General features: G+C 53.0%; 6 protein-coding genes across 6 annotated transcripts; 3 read left to right on the plus strand and 3 right to left on the minus strand.

The window, feature by feature from the left end:
- Positions 1 to 1128: 1128 nt before the first annotated feature.
- Positions 1129 to 2380, plus strand: M406DRAFT_285251 (SGNH hydrolase; the record flags this gene model as incomplete). The annotated part of the gene is made up of 4 exons (XM_040918606.1): positions 1129 to 1320; positions 1443 to 1539; positions 1625 to 1749; positions 1832 to 2380. Exons 1-4 carry the CDS (start codon positions 1315 to 1317, stop codon positions 2378 to 2380), a joined length of 777 nt encoding a protein of 258 aa, XP_040781492.1. The 5' UTR covers positions 1129 to 1314.
- A 718-nt stretch (positions 2381 to 3098) lies between these two features.
- Positions 3099 to 3793, minus strand: M406DRAFT_354489 (uncharacterized protein). Its single transcript, XM_040922931.1, has one exon. It carries the CDS (start codon positions 3764 to 3766, stop codon positions 3317 to 3319), a length of 450 nt encoding a protein of 149 aa, XP_040781493.1. The 5' UTR covers positions 3767 to 3793; the 3' UTR covers positions 3099 to 3316.
- A 376-nt stretch (positions 3794 to 4169) lies between these two features.
- Positions 4170 to 6139, plus strand: M406DRAFT_227613 (uncharacterized protein; the record flags this gene model as incomplete). Its single annotated transcript, XM_040915778.1, has 2 exons — positions 4170 to 4365; positions 4437 to 6139. Coding segments are annotated over 2 exons (1899 nt in total), but the record flags the coding sequence as incomplete, so codon positions are not given.
- Positions 6140 to 6748: 609 nt separating this feature from the next.
- Positions 6749 to 7776, minus strand: M406DRAFT_325975 (Isochorismatase hydrolase; the record flags this gene model as incomplete). The annotated part of the gene is made up of 4 exons (XM_040920035.1): positions 6749 to 7319; positions 7428 to 7481; positions 7654 to 7669; positions 7743 to 7776. The coding sequence occupies 4 exons, from the start codon at positions 7774 to 7776 to the stop codon at positions 6749 to 6751; spliced, it is 675 nt and encodes a 224-aa protein (XP_040781495.1).
- Positions 7777 to 8137: 361 nt separating this feature from the next.
- On the minus strand, positions 8138 to 10229 carry M406DRAFT_344229 (TMP-TENI-domain-containing protein; the record flags this gene model as incomplete). Its single annotated transcript, XM_040921959.1, has 5 exons — positions 8138 to 8794; positions 8931 to 9142; positions 9232 to 9622; positions 9726 to 9861; positions 9953 to 10229. The coding sequence occupies 5 exons, from the start codon at positions 10227 to 10229 to the stop codon at positions 8224 to 8226; spliced, it is 1587 nt and encodes a 528-aa protein (XP_040781496.1). The 3' UTR covers positions 8138 to 8223.
- A 1512-nt stretch (positions 10230 to 11741) lies between these two features.
- M406DRAFT_66935 (uncharacterized protein) lies at positions 11742 to 13302 on the plus strand (the record flags this gene model as incomplete). The annotated part of the gene is made up of 4 exons (XM_040925025.1): positions 11742 to 12160; positions 12251 to 12611; positions 12711 to 13025; positions 13129 to 13302. 4 exons carry the CDS (start codon positions 11742 to 11744, stop codon positions 13300 to 13302), a joined length of 1269 nt encoding a protein of 422 aa, XP_040781497.1.
- Between the last annotated feature and the right edge of the window lie 366 nt (positions 13303 to 13668).

The raw sequence follows: 13668 nt of genomic DNA on the forward strand, positions 1-13668 counted from the left end.
ATGCCTGGCCCGTGCTTCTCAACAGGGATCGACAGCCTTCCTCTTCTCGCTGGGTTTGGGGCTTTTCTTTGAAGATATCGCCTCAGATCTGTAGCTACCTGGTCTGCAGATTGAGATCGGTTCCTGCTCGCCCACCTATCACCTAGCCGTCTTGATTTTTATGTCTTTCTTTTCTTTTTCCGATTCACTTTTTCATTAAGCTTTTTCTCTTCCTCCTTTCTTTTTTTTTTTTTTTTTTCGGCTTCTACTGCTTATGAGTGGAGTCGTAAGGCGGCAGGGCAGGCCGCTTAAGACACACTTGTTCTCCACACCGCACTGCACTGATGAGCCTCACACGAGAAATGGCTGTGATGGACATGAAATTTGAGGCTTGTTCTCGTCCCACGTCTCGATGAAGCTGGCATGACTGTGCTTCATATAGATTTGTCTCTCCCGAGAAGGTCCATCATACAATGGTCGAAATACGGGATCAACTTTCAGCACGAACATCATCAAGTCATGACCTCATCATGATGCTTCCTTTCCCTCTCAAACCAAAGCATAACGACTTCTTCTTCTCCTACTGCTGCTGCTGCTGCTGGAGCTAAGTACTATGTGAATGTGTATGTCTGAGGTTGCCATATGCCGACCTCGGCAGTGACTACTATGTAGCTGTGCACACAAGCAAGTCTCGCTTGGCTGCGTACAGGCTGGACTGGATGCAGCCAGGTCATGCGGGCGAAGGGCGAGGGTCTCACCCGCGCTGTGCCAGTAGCCGAAAAACAATTTGCTTCCCTCACCGACAGAAGATTTTTCCCTGTGTCCTCATCATCAACATCATCATTTGCCTATCGACCTAATCGTCCTTGATTTGTTTTATTTTTTGTTTTGATTTTCCTATATCGCGAAGCCCCAAAACTTAAAACAAAAAACCAGGCGTGGCAAACAAAAGCGCTTGTCCCTAGGAGGAAGGACCCGGGTCCGTCCGCTGGTCGTCAGTGGGGTGGGTCAGCTTTCCTCATGCAATATCCTCTCCATACTGTACTCGCTCCGGATCGATAGAGAAAAAAAGTATATAAAGTTTGAAAGCCTGCCCGCCGTCTCTCGGGTGTCGTCACGCCCGCCCTTCGTGTCTCTCGTGGCTCATCTGAAGTAAGGATCTTCCACACTCATCGTCTTCTTGTTGAGGTGAACACAGTTCGACTGTTGAGTCTTGTGAAGCGGAAAACCCTTTTCTTTAACCATTGTTTATCCTCCTCTTCTTCTTGTAAGCTTCTAGCGCTTGACCTCAGCTTCCTCCTCGGCTTTCCCGGATCTCTTCTTTGACCATTGGCCATGGCAGTGAGTATTATACACAAAAACACACAGACAAACAGGCTTCATATACAAATACATTTATACATACAACACCAGGCGTTGGTGGTTTTGTTCGAGGACGTAGGCTTACACATCTCCTCCTCTAGGCATCTTACCCGCAGGTCGTCCTCTTTGGCGACTCTCTCTTCGAGGGTTGCGTGGATACGCAGGACGGCTTCTCTTTCTACGCGACACTGCAGAAGCGTAGGTGGTTTTGTCTAAATTCCCTTCTTATCATAGGTAGTCACAGTATTGTCCATTACGACAACTAAAATAATCAACTCTGTAGACTGTTTACGCCGGTACGATGTAGTCAATAGGGGTTTCTCAGGATACAACACCTCGCAGGCGCTGAGGATCTTGGAGCAGATCTTCCCGGAGCCTACGGCTGGTGGCCCGCAGCTCAAGTATCTCGTGGGTCTCCTCTCGACCAAAAAAAAAAAACCCTTGTTGCCGAGCCCGCCCCAGCTGACCGACGGCCACAAATAACCTATAGATTGTTCTCCTCGGCGCCAACGACGCCGCCCTCCCACAGGAGGTCGAGAACCAGGGTCTCCCTCTCGACCAGTACAAGACCAACCTGCACCGCATCATCACCCACCCCAACATCACAGCACACAAGCCCAAGGTCCTGCTGATCACGCCGCCGCCCCTGGACGAGATCCGCACCACAGAGCTCGACACGCCAAAGTACGGCCACACGCTCCGCGAGACCGCCCGCAGCGCCTCCTACTCGCAGGCTGCGCGGGATGTCGCCGCCTCCGTCCCGGGAACGGTGCTACTCGACCTGCAGAAGGCCCTCATAGATAGGGCCACGGCAAGCACGCCCGGCTGGGATGTGAGCCAGCCCCCATTGGGCTCGCTGGAGGGAGCGCGGCGGGGCTACCTGGAGCAGCTGCTCCCGGACGGCCTGCACCTGAGTGGGGAGGCCTACAGGGTGCTATGGGGCCTCGTGGAGGCTGAGATCGAGCCTAGGTTTCCCAATGAGGGGCCTGAAGGGTATGTCTTCGCAGAGTGGAAATCGGCGCCCTGGGAGGAGAAATAAAAAGGAGAGAGAGAGAAAAGGAAAGAAAGGAAAGAAGAAGAGTAAAGAGTATGCAGGAGCGGCAGAGGTAAATATATAAATTATGTGAGATGTGTGTGTGTGTGTGTGTGTGTGTGAGAGAGAGAGAGAGAGAGAGAGATGGCCTTTGGGTATAAATGGAGAAATAAGTGGGCAGAAAACAAAAGTATCGTTTAGAGAGTCGAAGCTCAGCATATAAGGAGGGCTTTAGATGAAATCTGGATAGATTATTTTTAATTTCTTATTTTCCTACTTTTTACTTATACTACAGCTAAGGACAGGCTTGTCAGGATAAGTAATATATCTCATGTTCCTCTCGAAAATCTAGTGTTGGCTCTTGAAATAAATACTTGCTCAGTACTCTTTTCTATACGTAAACACGTTCAATGAAGTGGCCGGGTTGCTAAGAGGAATTGTACTGGTAAAGATGCGCAGTAAGGGGGCGGATTACCTAAGACGCGGCTTGCATCGCTGCTGCATGCACAAGCACCTTTTTTTGGTCTTCCCGCTGTCGTCACTAACTGTTGAGCCGGGATCCCATAGTAAAAGTTACATACTGGTACTGTCATCGAACGGGTCCTTAGCAGCTAGGCCCAACGCTTGCCTCTTGCATCTTCAAGGCCACCACCCAAAACCAGCTCAAGCTGCTGCTGCCTCGCCTCGATTCTTCACTCCTCGGACAACAACAAAACAACGTCCACAAGATCCGACTACGAAACGGAAGCCTCACATCCTCGACTATTTTGATCTCTCGTTGGACAATTTGACACTCGCACCCGTCCATCTGCTTTTACTCCCTGGATGCCTTGTCCCTGACCCTGGAATTCCAGTCTGGTCCTTCGACGCAGTTACCGAACCCAGCCCACTAGAAACCCGTCACCGAGTCCACACATTCCTCGAGGCGAACGAAGCTCTTCGTCACCTGTCATTCATAGACCACTTTCTACTTCTTGTCCCTTCTCTCCCGCTCCCTCTCTCTCTCTTCCCCTCCCTCTTCCTTCTTCCTTCTCGCCCAGATATTGATAATTGCTTCTTCTCGTCTCGGATTAGCTTCGTCTTGCTGGAAACATCCAAGGTCGTCCGGACATAATTCTGAAGGAGCATTCGCCAAGGCTGACTGTCAGCTTGTCCCTGCCGTGAATAGCACACACGCAGCCTCGTGGCAGCCCAGCCACACTTCACCAGAACCAAAAACCTTTCCGCAATCCTGCTACGAGCCCTCTCCTCTTCCTCCAACAAACGGCCGCATCTGTCCTCGAACATCTTTGCCCCTATCACTCGTTCGGTGCCGTTCGATCCTCGAAGCCACTGCCTGATCTCGGCTCCCTCCTCCCTCCCACCCTTCGAATCGTGAACGTGTCCAAGCATACAGACAGGGACAAAGCGGGACAACACGAGCTGAGCAAGGGGCAGGTGGCATCGCAGGGAAGGCCTGTGCGGTCTTTTGCGTGCGATGTGGGTGTGGGCGACCTCGTGATCTGATACTCGAAGATCAGGACCCGTGAGAAGAAACAGAAACACGGCGATCTCGAGGCTGGCAGCATCCACAGAGACAAAGACCACATGATAGAGTCCCCAGCGTGAACTTCAGCAGCCGTTCAGCCGCGTCCACACTTTGGTCCCCTCCTGCGCTCGCCTTCGTGAGAGTCACACTGGCCGTGTGTGTATGCGCACTTGGTAGTCCCCTCCCCCCCCCCCTCGCCTTCTGTCTCTCCTGTCAGCCAGACAGCTATTCTGAGCCCTTGTTTCTGATCATCACTTCCCCCTTGGCATGGATCCTCGTCTCACGCCTCTCCACCAAGACCTCCACAATGTCCAGATGGAAGTGAAGCAGGTCCAGTTCGTCCAGGCCAACCATGCCGAGCGACTGATGCGACTCGAGAGACGACAGACAGAGGATGCTGCCATAAAGTCTGTATGGAATCCGTCCCCATTCCCCAGCGCCTTAGGGGGGACCCCTCAACATGGTAAGCCAGATATTGACTTGCAGTCCCTGCCTCGTCCTCCACCTCCCAAGAATTACTAACCCTTGTTCCAGGGCCGGTACAGATGCCAAACAACCAGGTTTTCGACGACTTCGACGATGAACAGAGCCAGAACCTCATAGGCTCGCTTCACCTCGACGCCGATGAGGAACCGACTCGGCGAGGGGCCGCATCCAGGGCCAACAGTGTCCGGTTTGACGAGACAACCCTTCACAGTTCGAATTGGGGCCAGGCTGGACGTCAGTCTGGGGAGTTCGCTCCCACCAGGCCTTCGAGCGGTCTGAGTGGCCCGTCTCTGATGGAACGGACCTATTCTCACAAATCAGACGGAAGACACAGTTCGGCAGGCCACTCTGTACATTCATTCCACTCCATGGCATCTGGTCGTACGAGTAGCCTTGGCCTAGACTTGCTCCTAGGTACGCGAGACGACGAAGACGACTCATCTCTGATCGACATTGCTGGACCGCCTCCAGGGCTGATGTTTCTTGGCTCCTTTCCTTCGATTGTCCGGTGCTGGCTCACTACACAGTACTCCCACGACACGCTCCTGTATGCGGTTGTCTGTAGTGGCTCCCAGAAGTCGACTGTGGACTACTCGCTTCTCAAGGAACTAGGTCTCTCGCGCGAATGTCACAGGGACAACAATGGAGTCATGCGCATTGCCTTGCCCGTCTACTTTGCCGAGGCTACTGTCTCCCAGCCGCACTCCCGGTCCATCTCGTCTCAACAGGTTCCTTACATCAATGTCGATTTCGAGGTCACGGGGGCGGAACAGGCCGATGGAGGCGAGGACCGGAAGGAAATCCACATCTTCATTGGCAGTGACACTTTGCGCGCGTACAGTGCCGATCTGCTGTTGTCGCAGAACCGGATGTCCCTCTTTGGCAATGGAGATGATCGTGATAGACTCTCCGTTCCTTTTGTAAGGCCCGAGGATGAGTCCACTTACAAGCACATCGCGACTGTGAATGTAGTGCCAGAGAAGCCGAAGCTGAATGCTAACGCGCCCGAGTTCGTGTCTGGCGACTCTCGAGCTCAGGCTGCGACGGTGCGAGCGTCGGAGCCAGCCGTGGCGGGAGTCCCGCAGTCTGAGCCCGAGACATCTGATGTGCAGTCTCCATTCTCTCCCATGACCACGCAGTCAGGCTACCCCAGCAAGAGCATCGGCACCAGTCTTCCCTCAGACAGTGGCAGCGATCGACAGCAGAGAGACACGGCCCCGAGCGTGACAGACAGTAGCAGCGTTGCTGGCAAGGAGAACGCCGGACAGGCTGAGGAGAAGCGGCGCGACTCTGCCGCTGGAATATGGGGATCCTGGAGGCAGGGCGCCACCGCTGGTAGTGATTCTGCCCAGCGAGAGAACGGCCTGAGCGGGTACCAGCCGGCTGGTGGCCGTGGAGGACGCAGCATGAAGATCTTGAAGCCCCAGAAGTCGGCGTCCTTGTCCTCATCTGCTCGGGCTGGAACGACGTACGACCAATCTCCACCGGCGAGGCCGAGCGGTGAGCTTCGACGGAAGAGCCAGGGCGCAGTCTCGATGCTGGAATCCAACGATGGAGGCTCTGCTACTCCGCCCCCGGCTGTCCGCTGGGAAAACGTGAGGCGCAGTGTGAGCAGCGCAACACCAGGATCAACAGCGACGCCGGCAGCGACGACAACGCCTGCGGTAGACAACAAGGCCACCAAGACACCTGCAACACGGTCAAATCCCATTGGCGGTGCCTCGGCCTTTTCCTGGATGACACCCACAAGCGGCGGTGCCAAGGCTCTGGACACTACGGCTGGAAAGCCAAAGACACCAGCTACGACTGCCTAGCTTCTGGCTGCCGCCCGTCCTAAGAGGGAGGGAGAGCAGAGAGGACGGAGAGGAAAAAGAGAGAGAAAGAGAGAGAGCTTTGTATGAATAAGCCGCTTGAATGGCCATACCTAATGTTGTTGCTGACATGCGAACCGTGCCGCGAGGAGAGCCTATCCATCAGCCTCGCTCGGCGGCACGCATGTACGAGCGCTAACAATCCCTGTGTTGTGCTTCATTTTCCTTTTTTCCCCGCAGACCGAAACCCGTCAAGCGCCAGCGCCGAGAGGTCCCTACGCCTTGAGAAGGGTTCTTTCTTTTGGGTCCCACAGAGAGAGTGTGAGTGACAGAGACAGAGAGAGAACTAAGCAGAAAATCCCAATAAAACAGTATTAAACCTGTGGATGTTATTTTTCTCCAGATTTTGTTGTTGTCATGATTGATGATTGTCTTCTCTCGTGCGACATGCTCATATGGCATACTCAAGTTTGCATTTTTGACAAGGTCTGAAGGAACCCGTTAATGCTACATCCAGCCTCATCGTTCTACCTTCCCTCCTCGCCCCTCTCAGATCTTAGCACCCCCCGAAGGCAAAGGCACCAACGCCTGCAGCGCATTCCGCGTCTCCCCTAGAGAGTCCTTCACGATTCCAATCAACTGCTTGAACTCGGGGGCCCCTGCATCCCCCACAACCTCATACAACCAGCTCTCGCTGGTGGTAACCGTGACGCCCTCGGCCCGCAGCCTGGCGAGGGCGATGGGCACCTCTTCCTTGTTGCAGCTGCTCACGCCGTCGGCGAGGACGTAGACCCTGTGGCCGGCGCGGAGGGCGTCCAGGGCGGTCTGGGTGATGCAGATGTGGGATTCTATGCCGAGCAGGACGATGTCGGGCTGTGAACTTCCTTTGCCGCCGTCGCCAGCAGTGGGAGTGGGAGTGGGAGAAAGCTTGGTGGTGAGTTCAGGGAGCCACATGCTGAAGAGGGTCTTGTCGGCGTCGGGGACGAGGCAGTTGGGGGCGGCTTGGTGCGGTGTGAGGTCGGCTACCACGGGGCCCAGGCGGGCTTTGTTTTGGGTGGTGAAGTAGGTTGGGATGTTGAGGGCGGTGGCGGCGCGGAGGACTTTGTTTGCTGTGAGGATGCTGGACGGGGGGAAGAGAGAGCGAGGGGTGGGGTTTGTTAATGAGTTTGGAGCGGGTGAGGTTTTTGGTTTTGTAATCTGGGAGAATGATGAGGGATCAGTGACTTACACCTTGTCGAACTCATGGATGACAGGCCGGAACTTTTCTTGGAGATCACAGACGCTGTAGGAGGATAAATATGAGTAAGTCATGAGGAAGAAGGAACCCAAAAAAAAAAAGGTAGGTATAGATAGATAGATGGTAGGATGGATGCATGTATGGATGGATTGATCAGATGGGTGAACAGATGCGCTCATTATAAGCAGGCTTCAGATGGGGAGGGGGCCCAACTGACAAGATGGCGGAGTTGTCTGTGTGTCGTGTCATGTCGTGTCAGTAAGGGTCAAGTAAGAAGTCCGTTATGAGGGTTCACAGAGGACTCACTCGGTCGCCGCTTGAGAGCTGGAGCGTCCGTCATGTTGGTGGATGAGAAGGTCTGGGTCCAACGAGGGTTGTTGATGGGAACGGTGTTGATGAGGCTGGGAAGAAGGGTGTGGGAAAGGGTGTGTTGGCCCAGCTGGCGATTAGAGTTTCGATTGATGATTCTAGGTGACCGTAGTAAGATTCTGTTCATAGCAGTTGAGAATTGGAAGAGAAACACAAGGAAGAGGAAGTAAAGCTTGGAGGGGACGGTCGAGAGGAGCGGGGATGAGTGAACGGATGAACGACCCGTTCCGCCGCGGGGTTCCAAAGCCGAGCCGGCCCCGGATTGTGATGCTCGGCCCGGAGAATAAAAACCCGGATCAGCTACGAACTAGTTCAAGATCAAAAGAGTGCAACACATTCAAAGCTCTGTAGTGCATTCATCTAGCTTGCCCTCTTCATAATTGTCGTAGATCTCCAACCTAATTTATCGCAGTTACATTCACGAGGTGAACACGGTAATCCTCTCTTGGTCGAGCCACCCCAGATCGTCCTCGACAGTCCTCATTCGAAGCTCATACAGCGAGTCCAAGAAGGCCGGCACGAACGTTCCCGGGCCCTGTACGCTGCTCTTCCCCGCCGCCTCCTCGGCGGCAATCTCGAAAAGCAGGATCCCGGCCACGATAGCTGCCAGCCTGTCCCCCTTGTTCGACCAAGCAGCCACCGCTGCGGAGATGGTGGTGCCGAGGGTGCACCCTGTTCCTGTGATCATGCCCAGGTACTCATGGCCGTTCTCGACCATGACCGTCCTCTTGCCATCGCTGACGAAATCCGTCTTGCCCGTCATCACGGCAAAGGCCTGCTTGCGTTCGGCCACCTGGCAGACGAGGTGGACCTTCTGTTCCAGCGACAACGTGCTGCTGCTGTCTACGCCGCGCTGGCTCTCTGCGTCGCCGCCGTTGCCTCCATACCAGACAGTCTTAATCTCGCTCTCGTTGCCTTTGATCACGTCGATGTAGCCGCCGGCGAGAATGTCTCTTACTGCCGCTCTCCGTACGGCTGTCGCGCCGGCGCTGCAGTAGTAACAAGGTGGGGATCTCGTGTAAGTCGTAACGTGAAGCCTTGACCAAGCAAAGGGAGGTGGGATGGGTTCCCAGAAAGCCCAAAGAAGAAGAGGAAGAAAGAAAAGAGAAAGAGGCGAGAGCTTACCCTACTGGATCAAAGACTACTGGTTGCCGGGCAGCATTATAAGCCTGGAGGGCTTTCTTGTAATTTTCCAGCCCTTCTGGCGTCACGGTGCCCATGTTGATCACCAAGGCACCTCCCAGCTTGGCCAGATCCGCTGCCTCCGCGCCATAATTAGACATGATCGGAGAGGCACCTATCGACAGTGCTACGTTTGCTGCGAAGTTTTGGACGACCTGAAGAGGACGAAGGAAGAGTTAGTACTTCTCCGCCCAAGAGAGATGGGGACCCCCTTTGTGTGATCTCATGGGGTTTTCCTCCTCACCAGGTTTGTCATGTTGTGAGACAGCGGCTTCGTTTCATGAATACTCTTGATGACCTTGGATACCAGTCCCAAGAGGTCTTCCTTCTTCGTCACTAGTCGTAGTCCTGAATCGGGTTGCGACAACCCGTTGAGCCTGTTGCTCTCCTGTACAAGGTCTAGAAGCTGCCGGGACGCTGCGGTCGGGTCCTCGGCAGCCATGATGGCGCTGACGACCGCGACGCCATCCACGGGCTTTTCAGCCAAACCACCTTGAAACATGACCTGTATAACATTGGACGCGTTGATGCCTCCAATGCAGACGGTAGGCATGTCCCCGTGGCCCCTATCGTTGATAATGTCGAGAGTGTGCCTGAGCCCCTCGGGCCCTATCACGGACTTTGTATCCTTCTTGCTGTTGCTGTGGTGTCAGCCTGCTGCTGGTGGACAATGTGTGTGTGTGTGTGTGTGTGGGTGGGTGGATAGTAGACATATGGAACCTGGGCGCTAGAACTTACGTCTGGGTAGAGAATATTGTCCCTATACCAAGATAGTCTGCTCCCTGCTCGCAAGCAGTAACGGCCTCATTGACGGTGTTGGCTGTTATGCCGATGATCTTGTCCTCGCCGAGGATCTTTCTTGCTGTAGAGATGTCTTTTTTTTGGGTTGGTTGTTTTGCAACAAGTTCTCAGTCTCCCTCTTCACGTGCCCATCTGAAATCAAGGACAATAAACAAAAGACTCACCCATATCATCCTGACCGAGATGAACCCCCTCGCAGCCCACGGCAAGGGCGACATCCACCCGGTCGTTGATGAGCAAGGGAACTTTGTGCCTCCTCGTGACCTCATGGAGCCTCCTCGCAGTCGAGATGAGCACGCCCGTGTCGCTCGTCTTGTCTCTGTATTGCACGATGGTGACGCCGCCTTGGAGTGCGCGGTCGACGACGTCACAAATGTCCTTGGCGCCGAGGATCGCGGGCGTGGAGTCTGTTACTAGATACAGCCTGTAGTCAGGCTTCATTGGAGGATTGTCACCGATGGCGAAAGCCATGGTGGTGTATAGCGCACGTAGTTGAGGAGGTTTGATTATTGTCTTGAGTCCAGGCGAGATGGGTTGTTGGGATGAGGAGTTTGGTAAGTACTTAGTAGCTAAAGTAAATATCAATTATACGTTCAGTTAGTTCTCAGGCACGTAATGATTACCACATCAACAACATGACTCTTGTCACTTTGATTGATATAGACACGAGATCTCTATCATGGTGGCTCACATCAATTATGTGACAAGAATCAGCTCATATCGCCGTCTTTGCATCGTTTGTAATCATCATTGCATGATGTTCCCATGAGGAAAGAACATGCAGTGGTCTGAGTACATGCTGGGGAAGGGACCGAAATCTTTAGGTGACGTGACAAGCATTGATTATTACGGTACAGCGCCTGTCCACAGAAGGGTTAGGGTCTCAATCACAATGTATTAACCAAAAGCAAACCCCATCTGTTGTTAGCCTTGTATGTATTATGAATTAAGTGTGTCAGTTCTTACAAAGGAGTATTGATTTGTTTTGTGGTTTGCATTCGTGCAAAGACTTGCAATGTTTCCCAGTGTTTCTCTTTCGAATAGTGACCTGCCCCAGAGTCATACCTACTTGGGTGGTAGCAACCGATCAATGTTACCATACAATACAAAAGTACACTTAGAAACCTAGGATTGCTGGTTTACCATATGTATATATATAAATTGAATTGTTGTAATTTTTTCTGATGAAGAAGATGGGAAGGAGGAAAATTCATCCAATGTAAGCTGCAAAGTTCCATTGGTCATAGGCTGTCGAGACATTGAATCTGGTTGATGCTCTGATCAATGATGTCCTTCCAGTGCCCAAAACTCCAAGAATGCATGGCCGATCCCAATCTTTGGCCGATCTCTACCAGCCTACATAAATTTTTGACACTTACTTTCCAAGCTACGAAACTTTTGGCAATGAGAAATGCTGCAGATACGAGCAGATTCATTGAGGTTATGAGTCTAGCACTGGAGCTGACCCTGCAGACCAGACTGGGCAACACCAGATTATAACGAGTCTATTGCTCCAGGATTTCTACATAGACCAACCACCTGGGCGCCACCCATCCTTTGCATTAGCTTCTCGCTACTAATGGATCAAATCCTCATGCATGTTGATCACACTGCACCAGAAAACAAGGCACTATGCAATTCCCTGCCGCTATGCATGGCGCAGCAGCTCAGCCATGCCAACCCCTCTTCCGTACGTAGGTGGGCGAGAGCCTCGTTGAGCCTCTTCTTGGTACGGCCATCCTTCCTGACCTTACTCGCGAAGTCATTACTCTGGCTCCGTCTAGTGATATGTCGAGACCTCAGACGGGGCCGATTATTTGTTGCAAGGCGCTCGCATCGGCCATAAAATCAGATCCTACATAGGCGTTCCTTATAATCCAGTCTCCCAGGAGAGGGGAAACCACGCCCGAATTGCCACCCTCTCTATAGCAGCAAGAAGAAGAGAAAGCCACAATGGAAGCTGTGGGCGCCGTCTCAGCGATAGTCAGCCTCGTCGAGATTGTGGGGCAGGTGTCCAAAACAGCCGTCTCCTTTATGCGCGATGTCAAAGACGCAAGAGTGGACATGATCCAGGTTCGCAAGGAGCTCTTCGGGCTGTCTACAATTCTGGAGGTCATACAGGAGGATTTCGCCAGCGGGCCCGCTCTGTCTGCTGGCTCAGCTGTCTTGCGCAGGACGCACGAGCACATCGAGGGCATCTGCAGGAATTGTGTCCAGGTCGTCAGGGACATCGACCAGGTCATTCAGAACAAGCAGTCCAGGCTCACATCCGTGGCGTGGGTCACGTCGGGCCACCGCAAGGTCGAGAAGCTCAAGGCCGACTTGCGTAATCACATTAATGCGCTCGAGGTCTCGTTACAGATGATCTCCTAGTAAGTTCCTTGCCAAAGCGCACGCGGAGTATGCTGCTTCCAGCAAACTCGTTGGCCTTGCGCGTGCTGTTCACTAACGGACATTCTCAGTGTTGGAATCAAAGATATCAAAGAAGATGTATCAGCCAGTCGCCAGGGGATATCTGAGCTTCTCAGGAAGACTGACCTGATCCTAGAGAGTATCTCCGGGGCCCGGAATGCACCGCGAGGGGACCACTACTCGTCGGCAGCGATGCTCGGGTCGTACTTGGAGGGCTTGAAAGACGACGCCGAGACAGTTCTCTCGAGCGTCGATTATCAGCGAGAAGATAGCTTCACGATAGTAGATCAGGACTCCGAACCTGATCATATGCGAGGGGCTTCGTCTCCCTCGACTGTGCCATCGATCATCTTCAAAAACAGCCAAGACCGTCAGTTCTGTATCCCACTCGAGGCCTGCAGGACATGGGAGGTGAGTGCCGCATCTCATTCATTAACATATTACCAGCCATCTTGCGGAGCGAGAAACAACAGTAATGATTAAAGAACTCGAGGTTGAGCATTTGCGCAGGACATGTCCGAAATCGTCAAGCATTCCTTCTCCAACACCGAGGATACAGAGTTCATCGACAAGGGTCAGTATGATTTGATCTCTGGCAACTCCATCTTCCTCCCAAGGTGGTGGGAAACGCTCATTCAACCAGGACTGGAGATTAAGATGGTGTCGAGGGCTCAGACGAGTAGTATTTCAAAGTATCAAAACGCTGCGAAGGCGAGCCCAAGAGCTCGGACTGCGCAGTCGGCAGGAGACAAGCTGGTTCTGAAGTTCAAGGACGCCATTGGGAGGAAGTATATCTTACTGTGGCGTGACGTCAGCACGTGGGAAGTAAGTACTTCACTATGACCCATCTTCCGAGTCACAGTTCGAGGTGTCTTATGGTCGATCATCGGTCCGGCTGCAGGTGCTGATAACTGATTGCACATCGCAGGGCATGGAGCACGTCATTAAAAATGTTTGTGAGAATGTAGAAGGCCTGAGAGCACCGGTGTGGGAAGGTTTATACGACGTGGTGATCGCAGAGGGCACCAAGCTCATAGACAAGTCTGCTTGGGATGCCGTCGTACGTCCTGGGATGAGCATTGCGATGCTTATGTGGCCATGAATCAACATACCACCGCACAAGCTGGGGAGTTCATGCCTGCCTTCCCCACCCACAAACATACCTCCGGCACCTCGTCCTAAAAAACTTACGTTTTATGAACAAGACACCAGTTTTCGATACCAGTGGCGAGACTTCCTCGAAGTGTGCACCGCACGTATATGTCCGATATCACGGGCGTCATCCGCGATAACGGTTGGCCCTGACACTACAACAACACGCTATGAAGGAGTATTCGTCTTGCTCAAACACCTCGAGATGTCAGGTTCACGGACGACCCTCATCAGCACCAGCAGATTTTCCCCAGCTTTGCTAGTCGTATTTACACATACTATGAAATACTGTCTGTAGACTAGTCGGCTTCAGTCA

Source organism: Cryphonectria parasitica, assembly GCF_011745365.1.
Source record: "Cryphonectria parasitica EP155 unplaced genomic scaffold M406scaffold_1, whole genome shotgun sequence".
Classification (NCBI taxonomy): domain Eukaryota; kingdom Fungi; phylum Ascomycota; class Sordariomycetes; order Diaporthales; family Cryphonectriaceae; genus Cryphonectria; species Cryphonectria parasitica.